At 41.2% G+C, this 19,951-nt stretch overlaps 1 protein-coding gene across 8 annotated transcripts in view; it reads right to left on the reverse strand.

The window, feature by feature from the left end:
* Positions 1–19,951, reverse strand: part of PAPPA2 (pappalysin 2) — a 431,292-nt gene that overhangs the window by 23,450 nt on the left and 387,891 nt on the right. For all 8 annotated transcript variants that reach the window (XM_082437017.1, XM_082437016.1, XM_082437015.1 and 5 more), the window contains one exon: positions 17,476–17,547. In XM_082437017.1, the coding sequence (XP_082293143.1) occupies positions 17,476–17,547 (72 nt within the window). The remainder of the gene's footprint in view (positions 1–17,475; positions 17,548–19,951) is intronic.

Below are 19,951 nucleotides of genomic sequence, written 5' to 3' on the forward strand. Positions count from 1 at the left end.
ATTCTCCTTTAAAGGGGATGTTTATTGTAGTTGTCTTGTTTTTACTCTACTTTGCCCATCAGGTGTGTGGAAGGCAGAGAACTTGTGATTTTTAGTACACCAGAATCCAGACTAAGAGAAGCTACATTGTAACCTGATGTAAATCATGATGTTCTAGATTTTTAAGCCTGATGCTATAACTGGATAAGACATTTAGAATGTCTTGGGGTAAAGTGGAGTAAATTTGAAATATAACAAATGTTTGTGACCAAAAAGACTGACTGGCAGATATTATTACATGTCCACAGTTCCTTTTACTCTCTCTTCCTTTGCCAGGAGTTCACTATCAGCAGAGTATATTTCCCCTTCCTACTAATTTTAAATGGAACCATGTGATTTGCCTTGACCAATGGAATGTGAGTGTGAGTAACATATGCTACATTTGACCAGAGATTTTGAATGTCCCAGCATGCCTTTTCTGGCTTCTTTGTACCCATGTTATCCACCATGAGAAGAACATATGCTGGGTAGCTACTGACCCTGAAACCCTGAAGCCTGGGTCCTTGAGTGAGAGTCAGGTGGACTATACCATAACCCAACCCCAAACCTAAGGCAGAACCACCTTAGTCAACTACAGATGCATGAGTGAGGAATAAATTTTATTATTACAAGACATTGATATTTGGGGATTATTTGTCATGCAGCATTATCACAGAAAAAACTGGATGGCTGCATCACACCATTTCCTTTCACATTTTTTGCCTTTCCATATGTTTCTATTTATCCTTCAAAATTCACATCAAGTGGTTACCCCTCTGTAAGATCTTCTCAACGTGATTAGGACAAGTTATTTGCTTTATTCTCTGTGTCCCCAAGTGAGTTTGTTCATATCTTTGTATTATTATTCATTGGGTAGAAATTTGATCTTTTACCTCTGTTGCACACACTGTGTTGGAAATTCCTTATTCATTTTTGTAAACTTGACTCATAGTTGGCACACAGAAAATATTATTTTAAGTGAAGAAATGAATAAAGGAACCTGAAGGAGTGATCATAGTTTAGTAACCATGGTGTGAGTTGGGAAAAGAGGCTATGCCGCTTCTGCAAATCCTTGCCATTGGGGGGAGCAGCAAGCTTTTAGATTGAGAAATGGTATGAGGCTCATACAAAAAAAAAAAAAGCTGGATGAATTTGTTTTTTCATGTGTTGGAATTTGGAGCCCTAGATTCTGTAGCTAAGCTTGGAGAGGTGGGAAGATGCTTCCCATGCATGAAGTATTGTACATTCCTGGGTTAGAACATGTTTTCTTTGGGGGGTTGTTGTGGTTTCTTTCTTTTTCTCTTTTCTTTCCTTTTTATTTTATTCCAGCTTTGGAAGCATCTAATGTTTGCAATAACAATAACAACAACAAAAATATGAGGCTGGCCCACTATGAATCAGGAGACAATTTGTACATGCAATGGGTGTAGGGGGTGGGAAAAGCGGGTGGGAGGTGGAGGGAGGGGAGAAGAAAGGAAAAACACAGCTGCCAGGAGCTTAACAGAAGAAAATGCCATGCACAACACGTGGCTGGCACACTGGCAGCAACATCTGTTCTCGATAAGGACCCCCGGTGTGTGCTGCTGTGTGTGCACGTGTGTGTTCATGTGCGTGTGTAAGGAAACACCCAGGCTCTGGGCTTCAGGAAGCCTGCTCGTGGCTCCAGGCTCACTAGTCTGAAATGCTGCCCTCAGTGGCGGCCTCTCACCGTGAGTTAGATCTGCAGCCAACTTATTCTTGCGAAGTATGTTGCAGGCTAGAATGGGCTGTGGAAAACAAGCCGGAGAAAAGCCACAGGGGCCTCCTGACCCATTTGAATCTTTCTCCTGCCAAGCCCTCATTATTGATCTTAAATAGGAAGGAAAACAATGTATAAGGCTGAAGAGGCTATGGACAATCTACTGGGGAAAAGAAGGCTTACTTAGGGATCACTGGGCTAGGGGTGTTGAGACAAGGAAGAGACAATGAGTCTGTTTTCAAAATAGGTGCATATGGTTTGGGGGTTTTCTGTTTCTCTTTTTGTTGTTGTTGTTGTTTGGCTAAGCATTTAAAGGCTCATTTTCTCTCTTATTCTTGTTCCTCTGTTCAACGGAACAGAGGGAAAATGAGATGGAGGCTTTGTATCCTCAGTGGATGATGGACATCCCCTTAAGGGGAGCATCTGGAGGAAGTTTGCCCCAAGCTGATGGGCTGGAGCTGGGATGCTGCCGGCCAGACGCAGATCTGAGCTGTGTTAGCCCCTTAAACAAGGTTCTGCTGCCCAGTTTGGGTGCCTACACCTGGAAAGGTAGATCCAAAGAGACACAAAAACTAGCTCAAAGCTGCAGGCCTGAAAAAAATCAGACTGAGCTGAAAGGAGGAGGTAAGCAGAGGCTCTGCTTCTCCTTATTGATTCTTGCTGTAGCTTTATGTGCACACCTCCTAGTAGACATCTGACTTCCTCAGCTGGGACCTCCAGTGAGCAGCATGTAGGATGTGTCCCCTGTCACCGGCACTGTTGCCATGCCTCAGCCTGGCCTTGCTTTGGAAGACTTCTCACACAGGCATGATAATAATGATGATAGTCCTGTACACATGTGTAGCATTTTAGTGTCAATCAATGCTTTCGTAAACATCATCTCATTTGAGAGCCAAAAGAACATTCAAAGTCAACCAAAGGAGACATTGTTTTTCCATAGGAGTTAAATAACTTTGATTGAGGTCACATAAGCAAGGAGAAGAAAGGCAATATGTGGAACCAAGCTTTCTCTACCCAACCAAGCTTTCTCTACACAAATAGCCTTCAAAGAGCTGAAGGGAATCTAAATTTCACCACTCATCCCCAAAGTCCCAAGACAGGGCCATGCTAACTGCGGGCTTTCCTCAACAAAAAGAGCATCCAGTAAGAAAAAGACTCTTAAAGGAGTCATAAAGCTCAGGGTCTCTTGGCAATCTTTTTACCCTTCACAAGTGAGCAAAATTTTCCTTTTCTCCATAGTAATCAAGCTGCTTCTTAAGATCCTTACCCTGCTGAGAATCTTCTCCCCAATCTGTGGCAGCCCTTAACTTCCTACCTCATTCATTCACTCAAGACATATTTATTGAACATTTGCCCTGTGCCAGTCACTGCACCACTGTACTAAGGACTTGAGGTTTATCAGTGAATAAAATAAACAAAAAGCCCTGCCCTGTAGAGCTTGTATCCCAGTGGGGAAAATAGATATTAAATATAACAAATAATTACTTAGTGAATTAAAAAGTAACAGCCCTATAGAAAATAGGGCAGTGTAAGGGAATGCTATAGGTTGGAGGATGGGCAGAGAATGAGAGAGGAAGGACAGTTGCAATTTCCAATCAAATGGTCAGAGAAGGGACATTTGGAGAGCTGTGGAAGCCATTGCAAGGACTTTGATTTTTACTCCAAGTGAACTGAGGAATTCTTGGAAGGTTTCAGCAGAAGAGTGCTTGGATTTAGCTTACATTTTAACAGGCCCCTTTGGCTAATGTGTTGAGAATAAACAGTGGGGAGGCAGGGGTAGGAGTGAGACCAGTCGGGGGGCTATTGCAGGAATCCAGGTAGCAGAGGACGATAGCTCAAACCAGGGTGGCAGCAGCTGAGATGGTGAAAAGTGACTGGACTGTGGATGGATTTTCAAGGTAGTAGGATTACCTGACGAATTGGCTGTGGAGGATGAGAGAAAGAGGGGGATTAAGAAGACATCAAGGATTTTGTTCTGAGCAACGGGAAGGATGAAGTTGTCATCAACTGAGATGGGAAAGTCTGCACAGAGAAATGAGAAACTGTTGCCCGTGAACTCCTTGAATTCTTGAATTCTGTTTGCTACCCTACAAACTTTGTCTCTAGTTGTTGTTACTTCCTTCTCACCTGACTCAGAGCCAACGGTATTTGAAATCTTTTCTATCCCCTCTTTACCTTGAGTGTCCAGACTCTTAATCAGATTATTACCCACAGATAATAAATATATTAAAGTTTTATTCATATCAAAAGTCTTTCCATGAACACTGTTTTCCACTTAAGTTACTGTTCATCTCACTCCTTGTACTGGCCAACTTTTGGAAACAATATTTTTATTTGCTGCATCCGCTTTCTTATCTATTTCTCAACCTACTGCCCTCTCCCCCGTTCCACAGTTACCACTGTGTCTGGGATTACAGTGAGTGCTGAAATTATAAGCCTAATCGTCTCTTGTCAATACTCAACTCGTTTGTCCACTCTGTAGCATTGAACACTATTTACCATCTCTCTCCTCTTCCATGGTTTTCCTACAGCCATTCTCTCCTGTATTTCTTTCTACTTTTCTCCTCATTCTCTATCTCCTTGACTAGCTTCACTTCCTCTGTTCTTCCCTTGAATTACTTCCCTCCTCCCAGGTCTTTTTTCCTCACCTCTCCCCATTCACATTCCTGGCATGATCACATCCCCTCACCTATCTTTAATTATCATCCATATTTTCCTCACTTCTCAGCATAAGTCACGAACTGAGACTGTGCTCCTGAACGCTAGACCTTTTATTTCCAACTCCACTGAACTCAGTCTAAAGCCAAGCTCATTTTTGTCTCCTACATGCCTGCTTCTTTTTCTTTACAGAGATGAATGGTATTCACTATCCATCCAAACACCAGACAGTTAGATTTAGATCTTCATCTTCCCCATTGGGTGGGATTTTAGAATTGATTTTATATCTTAAAAGGAAAGGCCTCAGCGGTGGCTTCTTTCCATCCCTACCTGGTGAGACCGAGTCTGGGCTCTCACCGTCTCTCTCTTGAGATACAGGCACTGTCTCCTAACCATTCTACTTATCACCTGTCTCTTCTCGAAGGGCTTCATCTTCACCAATGTATCTCATCTTGTAGCTTCCTAGTGATGCTCCCCAATGCCATCGGAATAAATTTGATAGTCCAAGTATGGCAATATTCAAGCCACTCCCTCATCTAGCCTGAGCCCCTCTAGCCTCAACTGTGGTCTCCACGTGGTTCTCCAAACATTCCCTGTGTTTCAGATCCCTGCGCCTTGTGCTCATAACATCTCCTCTGCCCATAGGGCTTTCTACTTTGATGCCAACTAGTGGAACCATTAAATCCTATATGAGTGCCTCTTTGCTCTGAAATCTTCCCCAGATTGTATGTCCCACATCCACCTCCTGCCTGTTCAGTAAGCAAACACAATCACTTTCTTTCCTCCCCGCAAGTTAGAGTGGATTCCCAGGAGACAGGAGCTTTGTCTTCTTTCCCTTCATATCCCTAGAGTCGTAGACTATACATGGACAATAAATGTATATTCTGTGAATAAGTGCATCCTTATCTAAAACCTGCACTTTCATGAGTTAAGCACCTTAAAGAGATTTCTGCTTGACTCTAGGTCAAACTAAGAAGTTAGAAGAGACAGTAGGGGGAAAAAAATACCAAAATAAGGAACATCGTCTCTGTCAGGTGCGTCTGTTTTCTTCCACATAGGCATAAATTCTGTCGAAGGGAGTGGTGAGTAGTAACAGTATAATGACCACTGCACATCTCCTACATCCCAGGCTTAGCGCTGGTAAGACATGTGAATTGAATTTGTTTTTATATCTGCTCCCTCTAGAAGCCCCACTGAAATGGGAATGAAAAGATAAACAAGGTACGAAATCACAAGAGAAAAGAGAACAGAAGAGACAACAACAGCCAATGGAGAATTCAACAACATTTAGGAAAGTGGAAAATGCATGGTTGAATAGTAGCTGACAGAGAAGATCTGAGAAAACAGAAACCTAAATGCCTGAAATGCACAGAATACTGGAAAAACTCAAGAATTAGGAGTGTCAGGGACCCCTGCAGACAGCTATACAGGTGTGTCTTGTGAGGGAGGTGTGTGCGTGTGTGTGAGGGGGGGGGTGGGAGAGAGAGAGGGAGAGAGAGAGAGGGAGAGAGAGAGAGTGATTGTGTCAGAGAGCTCAAACCCCCCCTTCTATATTAGGAAGTCAGTAAATAATTCCATAAATGAAAAAAAAAATCAAGATTGGCAGTGGAAGCATTATTAAACAGATGGTAAGTGTATAGATATATGTAGATATAGATATATATTTATAGATGCAATTTCCAGATGAAATAAAAGAAGTGACGAGGAGAAGCAGAAAAGATATGGAAGAGTAGTGTCTGCCAAGAGCGGCTGAGGTTAGCCAGAGAGGGGCAGGCACTGCCACTCCTCCAAATAAACCCAGAGGTGCTAACTGGCTTTTTAAACTAGGTACATGTACAGTAGTACTTTTATAGAATTAAAATTAAGTTTAAAAAATATTACATGAAAATATGGCTAATGAGGGCAGAGCTGAGATTTAAACCCATTAGTCAAGGGTTGAAATGTGTATCCTTTTTGCTGTGCCTGCTATTTGCGGCAATTTGCAAATACCTGCAATCAGTTTGGGACAGTCACCCTTTTTTGGTCACCATTTCATTATAGGGTTAGTCAGAACATACATACCCACATACGCACATGTGTATATAGGTATACATATATACTTCATATACTTTTAAAAAGTAAGTGTAAGAGACTTAGTAGAGTACTTTGCTATCCCTCAGTCACAAACAACAGGTATTTAATAAAATAATTTCACTTAAAGGAATATCTATTTTAGTAGGATAAATTAGAAATGACTCAAATTATATGAACTTTCTGAAAGGGCTTGCCAATATGACTATTTAATAAAGGCATATGCGAATGACCATGAAGGTAAATGGTAAAGTAATCAATGCTTTATGGACTTTAAGAACAGTCTCAGTGAACATATTTGAGTCACAGACTGTATTTAAAACATAGTTTAGGAGCACAGTTAGAAATCTTAGTGGAGAAAGGCCTTAGGAGAAGAGGAAAGGGGTTGAGTTACTTATAGATATAATCTGATTATATTTGCTTACTGCTAATTCTTATAATCTCAGCATGATCATTAGGAAGCCAAGTTGAAGAACAGAAGGTAGCATTTCCATAATGCTATTTTTACAGGTGAGTAATATTTCAATTGTCTGCAAAGTTGGACTAGAAATGAAGAATCAAAAGAACAGAACAATAAGGAAAAGCACAGAGTAAATCAGAAAAAGGGTGTGGTTGGAGGAGAAAAAGGGAAAAACCCATGTCATAACCAGAATTAACAGAGTGAGAAAGTGGCCCACCCACGAGGCCGGAGCAGACAAAAGAAGCAAAATGCAGCCTGGTAGAAAGCCCACCGGGATGTCACAGTGTGGTTCCCAGGGAGTCTTAAGCATAAATTCTCATGAATGTTGTTAATCTAGAGGAGGTTTTACAATTTGCATGGTTGTGCTTTTAATGTTTTACTTTTTTAAAAAGCAGGGGAAAAAAACACAATGGTTTTAGCTTTCAGTATGAAAAAACTAGTCCTAATTAACATTTGGAGTCTGATTTTCAGAGATTCCAACTGGAGTATCTAAAGTAGAGCCCTGAACCGAACGGGATTCTGGACAAGCCTAAAGACATGCCCAGATTTCCAGGCCAGTGAAGAGACTGCACAAAACTGGCGGTGAAATTCACAAACAAATCTCGAGGGGACTGGAACTTGGCAGCCAGTGAGCCTGGAAGACAGTTCCAATGTAAGTTAATTTTCATTTTTTCTCTGGATTTTAGCACGTCTAACACATATTTAGATTTAGATTTGTGAGGACCCACACTATCCCTACCGGAAGTGGAGTAGCTGTTCTCATTACTAGCTGCTAAGCCATTATTACTTCCACCCTAATTAACTTCTTTTCACCCATAGATACTAAAGAACTTGGCAAGAATGTCAAAGAAAAGTAAGCCCATATGATCTGTCCTCTGAGAAGCATGGGAAAGAATGATTATAATATCTGATTTGTAGACAGCTAAAATGTAGCAACGAGAAGTTTAATTGTTGGCTATCATTTAAATGACAAAATGTAAATGAAAAGGAAATAAGAGAAGTTAAACAAATTTGCAATCTCAGTGCCCAAAGTGATAAAGTTGGGTTGGAACACTTTGTTTTCTATATACAGGTATCATAAAAAAAGATTCATTTTTCTCTTTTTAATAAGGAATTTATAAAGACATACTCAGGTGAGAGGTTTTTTTGAAAAGATCAGTAGAAATTCCATCTGGTCACACTTCAAAGATGAAGTTTTGGGCATTTATTAAAAGAAATTTGTGACTATCTAGTGGTGAAAAAGGCATTACTAAAGCACAGTAATAGAGATAAACCTTACAAACAAAAAGGATAAAAGTTTGAGAAAAGAATGGCTGAACATGTTTCACTATGAGGCTGAGTGAAATTATATATATTTATATACGACATCTTGTCCTAAAAAACAAGGGGACAAAACCCTAACAGAAATAAAAGTCTTCCTCCAAAAGGGCCACACATCATGCGGAGGCCCATAAAAATCACTTATTTCTCGGGTATTTATCACATGCTGGTTAACCTGTGACCCTCTCCCACCCCCATCTCTTATCATCACATTCAGATCTGCATGCAGGCATTCTGCACCCAAGCATAAAGCACGTCTCCTAAAATGGGGCATTTTAGTCTGACTCTAGCTCCTCTCTACCCCTTCTGGGCTCAAAGTCTGGGAAAGAAAAAAAGGTGCAATAAAAACTCGATTTTCATGCCATCATTTCCACCTCATGAATTATATATCGGCCCCCACGTCCTAGAGGTACAGCAGTAAACCCAGGCAGTGCCCATGAGTGATCAAGAAGCACATGTCTCAGACATAGCTAACAGGGCTACCATCTGGAATACAAATAATAAAAGGGAGGCAGAGAGAGGTCCAAGACAACACAGAAGAAAGAATCCAAGGAATGATGGAGCAGATGGAATGAATTAGTGATGGAAGCATTGTTGATATCAGCTACTAAATGTGTAAAAACAATATAACTGCCCACCTACATTTAAGTAAATGCAGCCACTTCACTGAAGCTAAATTTGTCCCCAAGGCCTCCTCACCCCTGTCTTTCCACTCCCAATTCCCTCCTATACAAGTTCCTATCAAGGTAGTACTCGTTATAGTCATGACACTTAAAAATATCTCTACTGGTTGCCTACAGAAAACACAAATATATTTACATTTAAATCCATGGAGTGATAGATTTACAAGGAGACGGAGTACCAAACCATCATCTGTGTCTGAGACATCAGAAAATGTTTAACCATATCAGAGAGAAGACAATACACACCCCTTTAAAATGCTCCAAAGACTAATATGCCTTTAAACAGTTCCCTTTATAAACTTCTGTAAAGTTTAACAGTTCCAGGATATTCTCACACAGATTTACTTTAAATAGTTCATTCAGCTTTTTAAGCCCATTATTTTCTTTCCTGTTGTTATTGGGGCATGCTGACTGTTAACTCTTCTGTATATAAAATGTTTACTACATGAAAATACTTACTACATTAGTCTTTATCCTTCTCTTTTAGGCTTAAAAATCCCAATTCTTTTTATTTTTCACCAAAGGTATTATTATCAAGCTTTTGGTATTATTTTTGTGACCTTCAACATGTTCTGTGTTTTCTAATGGCTACAAAAGTTGGACCCAGAGAGAAAACAGGATCAGATCAATGGTGAGAATAACGATAGGCAATGAAATACTTGGGTTTTCAGTTGGTCTCACTTACACTTATTGGCAGGTAGCTTGTCGTTTTAAGAACATAGTCAGGCTACTGTTTACCCACAATGAACCATCATTTAAAAAATTTAACTGTAATTTTAAAACAATTAAGTCTTTTCTGGTTTATAAGAATTTCAGTTTTACCACTGTCTGCCAGATATTTTTACCTGTATCCTTGATCTTTCTAATGTTATTCTATTTCAGGTGATTTCTTCATTTATTCAAGAACTATTGGAAGACCTAAATAGACATTTCTCCAAAGAAGACATACAGATGGTCAAGAAACATATGAAAAGATTCTCAACATCACTAATTATTAGAGAAATGCAAATCAAAACTACAATGAGGTATCACCTCACACCAGTCAGAATGGCCATCATCAAAAAATCTACAAACAATAAATGCTGGAGAGGGTGTGGAGGAAAGGGAGCCCTCATACACTGTTGGTGGGAATGTAAATTGATACAGCCACTATGGAAAACAGTATGGAGGTTCCTTAAAAACCTAAATAGAATTACCATATGACCCTGCAATCCCACTACTGGGCATATACCCAGAGAAAACTATAATTCAAAAAAAACCACATGCACCCCAATGTTCATAGCAGCACTATTTACAATAGTCAGGACATGGAAGCAACCTAAATGTCCATCGACAGAGGAATGGATAAAGAAGATGTGGTACATATATACAATGGAATATCACTCAGCCATTAAAAGGAATGAAATTGGGTCATTTGTAGAGATGTGGATGGACCTAGTGTCTGTCATACAGAGTGAAGTAAGTCAGAAAGAGAAAAGCAAATATCATATAATAACACATATATGTGGAATCTAGAAAAATGGTATAGATGATCTTAGTTGCAAAGCAGAAATAGAGACAGAGACGTAGAGAACAAATGTATGGACACCAAGGAGGAAAGGGGTGGGGTGGGAGGAATTGGGAGACTGGGACTGACACATATACATTATTGACACTATGTATAACTGATGGGAACATGCTGTATAGCACAGGGAACTAACTAGTGCACTGTGGTAACATAAATGGGAGGGAAGTCCAAAAGGGAGGGGATATCTGTATGTGAATGGCTGATACATTTTGCTGTGCAATGGAGGCTAACAGAACATTGTAGAGCAACCATACTCCAATGAAAATTAATTTTTAAAAAGAGAACCCACTAGATAAATGGTTAACTATTGGTAGATGGAACCTTTTTCTCCAAGATGTTATGTGGATGCTATTGCATCAATTATCTTTGAGTGTATTAATTCATTCCTGCCCAGTGCCTCTCAAAGTGCAGTTGAGGACCACCTACATTAGAAGGACCTGGGGTATTTCTGAAAAAAGCAAATTCTTGGACTCCACACAAGACTTGATATGTAAAAAGTTGGGAGGGAGGGGCAGAACCTAAGAATCTACATTCTGAAAATAAGCACTCCAAGTAATTTTTAAGCACACTTTAAAAACAAAAACAAAAAACTATCAGCAGAGTCCATTGCCCATGTGAAATGAGTAAAGACAAGGTGTGGCCAGAATAAGTCTTGAGTTTTCCACTGGATGGACCATCCCAGTTCAGCACAATCTACAGTAGTGATCCAACATGTGGTCAACTCCTTAGGTGTCTTCTTAAATTAGGGGTATATCATTTGGACTAGAATGACACACCTGCTAAATTTAAAAAGTGATTTCTCCTTTGTCTCTTTGACCAATCATTCTGTCACAAAACATCACACTGAAAAGGAGAGTACATCCCTTATAAATACAGGACTTAGAGAAGTTTGTCCTAGAACTCTTCCTAGTAGAAAAACCAAGCTTGCAGGCCCATAGGCTTTATTGTTCAACCCCCTTTTCTTTTAAAATGGTACATGCTACATAGCTTTACTTTCAGTCTTCTGTAAGCTCCCCATTCCTTTGAGAACATCAAAATGATTGGATGGGGACTCCAAAGAGTCTTACTAAGCAATTCTTTACCTAATCTTCCTCCAGATCAGCTTGGCCTCTCACTCACTTAATGTATATGCACCTACATATGTATTGCCTGCCACTGTCTTCGAATAGATAGTGGGAAGAAGCATTAATTTTTGGGTGAGTAACAGAAGTCACTCAGTATTACTGATAAATGAGATTCAATTAATGTTTACTGAACATTCGTACAGTAGGCTCTTGCTCATCCTTTATCATGTTCTGACTCTCATATCCACCCTTTCTTAGTCTGAGTTCTCTCTTGCCAGCTAGAACCAGGAGGATGGAAGCAAAACCAAAAGCAGAACTGACCTTGGACTGAAGCCAAGGAAGGACGGTGCCAACAGATTTCCAAAATGCAACCCATCCAGTGAGTAAGAAATCAAAGCTAACCATTAAGGCCACAAATCTGAACAGAAAGATCAAAATCTATGTAGAAGGCAAAAATCCCCCAAAACAAGGGAGATTTCCAGTTATTCCTGAAAAATCAGCATGACTCACATTCTCCTGAGCTATGACCTCTTCAAAGGCCCCCAAACGACACCCCCCTGTGTGCATCTCCATAGTTTTCTGAATCAGGTATCTGACCAACAAGTTTAAAAGATAAATTGTATCCACCTGATTTTAAAGCTGAGGAACTTAAATTCAGAGATGTTAACGGCCTTGCCCAAGGAAACATGTACTAAGGGCTGGAACTGAGGTTCAAGCCTGCCTCCGGACCCCTGACAGCCTTCCTTTGGCTCCTCTGGGTTGCCCCTGTTGCAAAGCTTTCTGATTCTATGCATGACAGGGTTGTAATTCTCTCCTTCACCTTCTACTGCTTCCCTACCTTTCCTTCCACTGTGCTACTCCTCAGAAAACTAATATAATCGTTCTCAATTTGAAACTCTCAAAATCAAAGGTCTACCTTCAACTCTCTCTCCCTGCCTTTAGAGGGGTAGAAGCAGGTGTCATTGAAGAATTAGGCCTGTGTTTTTCAAAGGAATAAAACACATCCTACAACTCAGGAGCTCACAGACTGTAGGAACGACAGACCTGTCATATAATCTTGAAATAATGTGATAAGTGAGATGATAGGCATTTACAAGGGTATGTATAAGAATTTATAGGAGAAATAGTAGCATGTTCAGAGAGACTTACTTGAAATACCCAAAACAATCTTAAAGAGTTTTCTAAATTTTATTGGAAGCCTCAAGAACATCAATTAACCATGGCCACCTGCAGTATATAATACTCATAAAGATATAAACTGGGTGTGAGTGGACTCTTTCTTGATTCTTAATATGTATATATTGTTTCAATAAGAGCCCATCCTTACATAGTGATGTATATCGTTCCTTAGGCAATACCACTACAAATATGTTATATTATTTGGCAATTTACACAGCACCTTAACATCAGTTATTTCACTTGACTTTCACAGGATTTTTGAGAGAAAGCCAGACAGATACAACACGTAGCTACAAGGGTAGACTCAGAATTTGAACCTAATTCTTCTGACATCATTCCACCTCCGTCCTCCTCCACAGCTGCCCCCACCCTTTTTTTTTTTTTTGAAAAAGCACAATTCTACAAGAACCTGCAAAATGTTAAAGAGAGAATATCAGAAATTGTAATCCAAAATGGGGGGCTGCTGACAAGCACAACAAACTTGTAAGAAATACGTGCTCACAGAAAAAGCAGAACCAAAATGTAGGTCAATGGGCACTCAATTTTAGTCATCCTACAGGAAGGAAATTAGTCATTTCTATGCAAAAGGAGGCTGGAAATGTGGTCTTTATTTCCAGCTGCATTCCCTAGAGAACAAGATGTTCTTAGTTTAATGGAACCTAGGACTGTAGACTTTGTTAGAATTAATAAATATGACTTTTTGGAAGGAAGGAAGGAAGGAAGGAAGGAAGGAAGGAAGGAAGGAAGGAAGGAAGGAAGGAAGGGAGGGAGGGAGGGAGGGAGGGAAGGGAGGGAAGGGAGGGAGGGAAGAAGGAAGGAAAAAGAGAGAGAAGATAACACATATGATCTGACGGTATAATGTGTTCATTGACGGAGTGAACACTCACTTCAATTACCACCCCACAAAATGAGGAAAACCCTCCCCGCCACCCATACTGGGAAAAGAGTGCACTCAATTGGCCAAGCATTTGGCAGAATAAGTCTTTGTTTTCTACAAAGTTATCATTGACTATTTGTGTGCTTGCCTATAATTTTAATGGGCACAGGTCTGGGATTAGGGTTAACAATTAGGAAACTAATGCAATAGCCCAGGTGAGAGATGTTGAGGCCCCAACGAGGGCAACAGTAGGAATGAGTAGAGCTCCTCATGACCGATTAGATTCAGCAGCTGTCTCCAAGTGATTTGCAAACTGTGGCTCTCAGAGGGTCTCCAGGGAATGGTCTGTTCCCCTTTCTTCCTTTGTTCTTTCCCTTTTCCCATCTTCAGAGTTTGCATCTAAACACGTTGAGGTCACCCAGCAGCTCTGCCCTGCCTTCTGCTGCACTCATTCAGTAAGCATTCGCAGAGTGGCTAATAGCGCATAACAGTTGCCACCACCCTATAAGCATCTACTATGGACCCGGAACGGCATGATGCTTAAACATTTATGTCCATTATCACATTAATCCCTTATCACAACTCCTTAAAATGGCTGTGTTGCCCCCGCTTCCCAATACAGATTAAGACACAAAGACTTACACCACTCAGCTGACCCAGGATTTGAACCTATATTTGTTTAACTTCAAAACTTCTCCACCAACCAAATTACCACTCCCTGCCCGTTTGCAACTTACAAAAGAAATAGAAAATACAAGGAGTGTCTGGGTCAAGAAGGTGAAACACAAGAACCAACTAGAAAAATAGAATTTAAGGCATGAACAGGTTTCGACTCCAGATATGTGGTACACACGTGCTCTTGAGAAAATGGGAGCGTAAGTCACCACGAGAAGATGGCATTATTTACATCAGATGTCTCAGAGGGAACCTTCAGTGCTGTCTCTTAAAGAAAAGTGAGAGGCATAGACAGTGGAGAATTGAAGGCTAAAACTCTGTGGCCAAGGGGATAGGACACAAACAGAGGTGCAGAAGTGACACAACGCAGGCGTGGAGTGGGAGAGTGAGGGGATTGGTTCAATGCCTCGGCGTACTGAGACCAATAAAGAATGATGTACTTCACTCTTATGAGGTTGAATGTCTTAAGGGGACATCTTAGAATTCAATTCGCTATCGGAAAGCCAAAAAAGAAAACCCATTTTAGACACTGGGGTTCAAAGTATCAGATTTCTGTGCCACACGTTTTAAAACTTGCCCTCACCCACCTAACCCTCTTCAGTTTATCTTGCATCCGGGTCTGTTTCCTCTCCATCTGTCTCTGACACTCTTTGGTTCTCCCTAATATATTTAGCTGACTTTTTTCCAGTAAAGAACTAAGTGCCTGCCAAGTTGCCCCTAGAACAGGCCAGTTTCAGCCGCTCTTGTCCTTTCTTTTCCATCCTCGTCCTCCCTCTCTGCATTTCTTATTACTTATTCCTTTACAATTGTTTCTGCTTCTCCCCATGTGCCCCGCTCTGCCCAATTCCTTTTCCTTTTCTACAGGTATTGATTCTTCTTCTTTGTTCCTTCTGTCCACCCCTCTAAGTGTTTTTTTTCTCTTCCTAGCCTTTGCTGGGAAACCAGAAGCAAAATCATGTCCTGTCAAATCTTGTCCTACCCAGAGAGTCACGGGAAACACTGTAGAATAGTCAGAATGTGAATGAATAATGTAGGCTAGAATTATTCCTAGACAAATAAGCTTCAAATTAGGGACCCATAGTCTAGGAACCTTCTTGTCTGCTCCCATAGTGACCAGAGAGGTGGTTTGCAAACTTAAGCGGTCTTCAGAACCTCCCAGAGCCCTTGTTAAAACACAGATTGCTGATCCCCACCCCCCAGAGTCTCTGATTCAGTAAGTCTGGGATGGGGCCTGAGAATGTGCATTTCTAACAGGTTCCCAGGCAATGCCACTTGTTCTGGTCCAGGGGCCATGTTTTGAGAAGCCCTGGAGTGTGGGTACCAACAGGTGTGTGGTGGTCAAGCCTCAGCTGTGTGTGATAGCAGTTGGGCAGAGGGGTCAGAAGAGGGAATGCAGGTTTGTTCCTTGTCACACCAACAAAGGGGCTGAAAGAAGCCTGGGAAGCTCTGGATAAGGGATCCAGAGCATGTGCTGGGGTGCAGCACGGAGTGAGGACAAATGGGGAAAGCTCTGTGTTGTAACCTTCTGGGAAACACTGAAGCCAGCTCCAAGCCCTGCCATCCACCCTCCCTCTTGCGATCACGCCTGGAAGCCACAGAAGGGAATTCTCAGGACCCCTTTGATCTCGCCAAAGTTCGCAAATCCTCTGTCTGTTTATCTCCTTCCTTCCCTGGCCTCCTCGTCCCCCTTGCTACCCCCTGCCCAGTGGATGAGTCACTCCCTCCCCTCCCCACCCCACTGCCATCTGTTTTTCTAATGATGGCAGGAGACGAGCTGCTTTGTTGGCCCACACGTAACAAAGCGCACTCCATGCTAGTATTTTTCCTGATGCACTCTCAGGATGCTATTTTATTGGTATCATTTCCCCACCCAGCTTTCCCTTTGTCTGAAACCCCACAATTTCCCCCTCTTTGGCCTCATGTAGATCCTAGTTTCCCAGAATTAGATCAAGAGAAACAGGGATACAGGAGAATCTAGGGACTAACAGGCATGTGGGTTGGGTGTGTATGCAGGGGGAGGGTGCTGGAAGTCAAGGGCAAGTTAAACAGCTCTCTCTAGCGCACTAGGCACAGCCAGAATTATTGAGCATTGCTGCTAAGTGGCTTAATTACTTCCAGTGAAAGACTTTGATGACAAAGCCTAACTCTAGCCTGAGACTACAGTATTTGTATCTGCTACTGGCTGTACCCAGGGTGAGAGGGCTTAAATGGTGTGTGTGCGTGCGTGTGTGTGTGTGTGTGTGTGATGTGTGTGAGTGTAATAGCTCCCATGTCAGGGTTCCTGGCTCAATCTCCCTCAGCAAGGCTCTGCCTCATTCTTGACTCTTCCTTGCAAAAACTCCTCTTAATCTAGTTAAGGAATTCACATCCCCCTGAGTCCCCCACTGCTGGGGGAATGCCTTGTGTGAGAAGTAAACAGGCTTCCTTGAGGTAGTAAAGGTCTAGTTTGGGTTAATCAACAGTGGACTACAGGACCTCCTCAGAGGTCGAAAACAGAGATGCCTGCGTGACCCAGGCAGTTGATGTCAATGAGAGAAGCCCAGTAGGTGAGAAGCTACAGAGTCTGGTGAGGACCACGCTGAACTGGAGGGCAGCTGCCCTTCTGGTGTTGTAGCTGCCGCTCAGATCCAGCTAACTGTTGCCACGGTTGTCAGATATTCTTGTTTTTCAAGAGAAAAATCTTTGCACAAAGAGTTTTATATTTATTTTTACTTGGGGTGTGTGTGTGTAAAGTTACGTATACACATATGAATTTTATGTGAAAATCCCAATTTTTAAGCATTAGCAACCAAAACAAAATTGTTTTTAGACGCTGAGCTGGCCAAACCCCTGTCTGTGGGCCACTGATCTGCAAAAGTCTGATCTAACTAAACTCCAGTGAGGCCCGGTTAGAGAATCCCAAAACCATAAATAATTCTGACTTGCTTTCAACTTTTATTAAGCCATTTAAAATGGAACCCTGGAGATTTTGTTAAAATTTAAAAAAAGGCAAAATCAGAAATCCTAATATCTGTAATTTGGGGATTGTGGAGCTAAATTTAAGAGATTACGCAAAGGACATAGGAGCTGGGAAAGGGCAAATATGGAAGCAGAAGGACGCAAGTCTCCATAAGTTGAGCAGAACAGAGAGCTCTGGTCTGCGTTTGGGGGAGGGGAGGTGGCTTACCTCACAGGACTGGATGCAGTGGATCAGGAGGGGGTCTGGGTGCCACTGACGCCGCCCAGTGCACACGATGCTCTGAAGGGGAAGACGGAAAGAACAGAAAACAAAAGCAAAGACACCTGGTCAGTGAGAGAAGGGGCAAATCCTGAGCTTACCCCACTAGCCCAACCCCTTCCCTGAGGAGCAAGCCCCAGCTGTGCTGCATGAAGAGGTCCAAAGCCATGGTCTGCTCTTTCCCGTGGAACTGCTAATTCTGCCAGGTGGAGCCAAGGGAGAATCTCTTAATGGAGGGCATCTTTCATTCTCTTCATCATCTTCACCCTCCCTGAGCTATCGAAATTTCCAGAATGGTGTAGGTGTGGTTAAAAATAGCATCCTCAAAAGAAAAAAAAAAAATAGCATCCTCAATACTAAAATGACTTTAATTTGGCTCTAGGCATAATATTGGTTCCATTTGTTTTGAAATTTTAAATAAAGTTACAAGAAACTGTGAGCTGGCTTGTGCTCATCAGGAAGGACCATGGAGTTTTAAAGGCTGAGAAATAGAGCTTCATAAGAAGAGTCTTGAACTAAAAATGGATCTCAGGAATCCTAGATCACAAGATGTGAGGGCCCAAGCAAGGAGTGGGGGCCAAACTGCACTCTCTGCAACTCCTGTTAGCACCATTTATGCCCTCCTTGTGGGAAATAAAAGAGGGTCTACGCACTGGACAAATAGGCTTAATGTGAAACCACCAGGACTCAAAATGGCACCAACATTAAGATGGTGAGAGTGTGAAAATTTGTCTGTGTTAAAACACTGGTGACCTTCTCTGACCATTGACCAGGGCCCAATGACCATTTCCTGATGTGCCTTTAAACAAGTAGTCGTCTACTCTTTATGAATAATAATAACTCACTTTCATGGAGTTTTTTTTCTTTTAATTTTTGTATTTAAAGATTTCAAAAGATACACTTCAGGAAAAGAGAAAGTCCCAAAAGATGTTTCAAAGAGAAAAGGAAGTTCTCTTTATAACCTGCTACCAATCCACCCATTTGTGGACTTTCATACTCACATTTTAAATTCAGTACAATAGAAATTCAGGGAAACCAGAAGAAAAATGATGCATTGTGAGATATGAGTTTTACATAAAACAGCACTCCAGTAATTGAAAATTATACATTCTAGAATGCTAAGACTGTACAATAATCAGATTGGAGACATTTGCATATATTAAGCTGTAGGTATATGAGTATATACCTCAGAGTCAGTTATGAAAATATGCATCTGCAGTATTTTTCTGGAGTTATATTACTATAAACTAAAAGTCCTCCTTCACAGCTTACCTAAAGAGGCAATAAATACTGTAAACCCTAAAAAATTTTTTTGATATTCAAAACTCTATACTGTAATAATGTAGAAGGCGACTTTGCTTAAATTATCATTGCAAAGACACAGACCTACTAGAGAATGGACTTGAGGATATGGGGAGGGGGAGGGGTAAGCTGTGAGAAAGTGAGAGAGTGCCATGGACCTATATACACTACCAAACGTGAAATAGATGGCTAGTGGGAAGCAACCGCATAGCACAGGGAGATCAGCTCGGTGCTTTGTGACCACCTAGAGGGGTGGGATAGGGAGAGTGGGAGGGAGGGAGACGCAAGAGGGAAGAGATATGGGAACATATGTATATGTATAACTGATTCACTTTGTTATAAAGCAGAAACTAACACACTATTGTATACTCCAATAAAGATGTTAAAAATAATAAATAAAAAATTTTTAAAAATTATCATTGCACTAAAAAAAAAAGAATAATCAAATATATACAGTCATTCCTTGATATCCACAGGGGGTTGGTTCCAGGACCCCCGCAGATGCCAAAATCCAAGGATCCTCAATCCCTTATATAAAATGACATACTATTTGCATATAACATCCTATTTATACTTTAAATCATCTCTAGATTACTTATAATACCTAATACAATGTAAAAGCTATGGAAATAGCTGTAAATACAATGTAAATGCTATGGAAATAGTTGTCTGAAAGCAGCAAATTCAAGTTTTGCTTTTTGAAACTTTCTGGATTTTTTTTTTTTTTCTGAATGTTTTGTCACCAGATAATGGTAATGGTAAAATGCAGTAATTTGAACCCTTGAAATGCAAATACATGGCAACTTTATTCCTTCTCATGCACTGAATCCATTAAGGACCCCCAGTCCCCACCCTAGTCAGTCAGTCATTCAATTCAGACTAAATGTGGCACTCACTATGACCCAGTTTCCTCAGGGAGCAAGAGGGATCTGAAGATTCACCAATCCTGTCACTGCCCTCAAAGAACTCACAGTCTATGGGGGGAGGTAGCTGGAAGTACATCAATTCCTCCACATGAAGGGGGACTTAGCCTCAGCACCCTCACATGACGACCATAGCCAGAACTTGCCAGAACACTCTGAACTGACTGGATCAGTTTCTCTTATGCCCTTCATACCTTCTA

Source organism: Balaenoptera physalus (assembly GCF_965194825.1).
Source record: "Balaenoptera physalus genome assembly, chromosome: 1".
Lineage (NCBI taxonomy): Eukaryota > Metazoa > Chordata > Mammalia > Artiodactyla > Balaenopteridae > Balaenoptera > Balaenoptera physalus.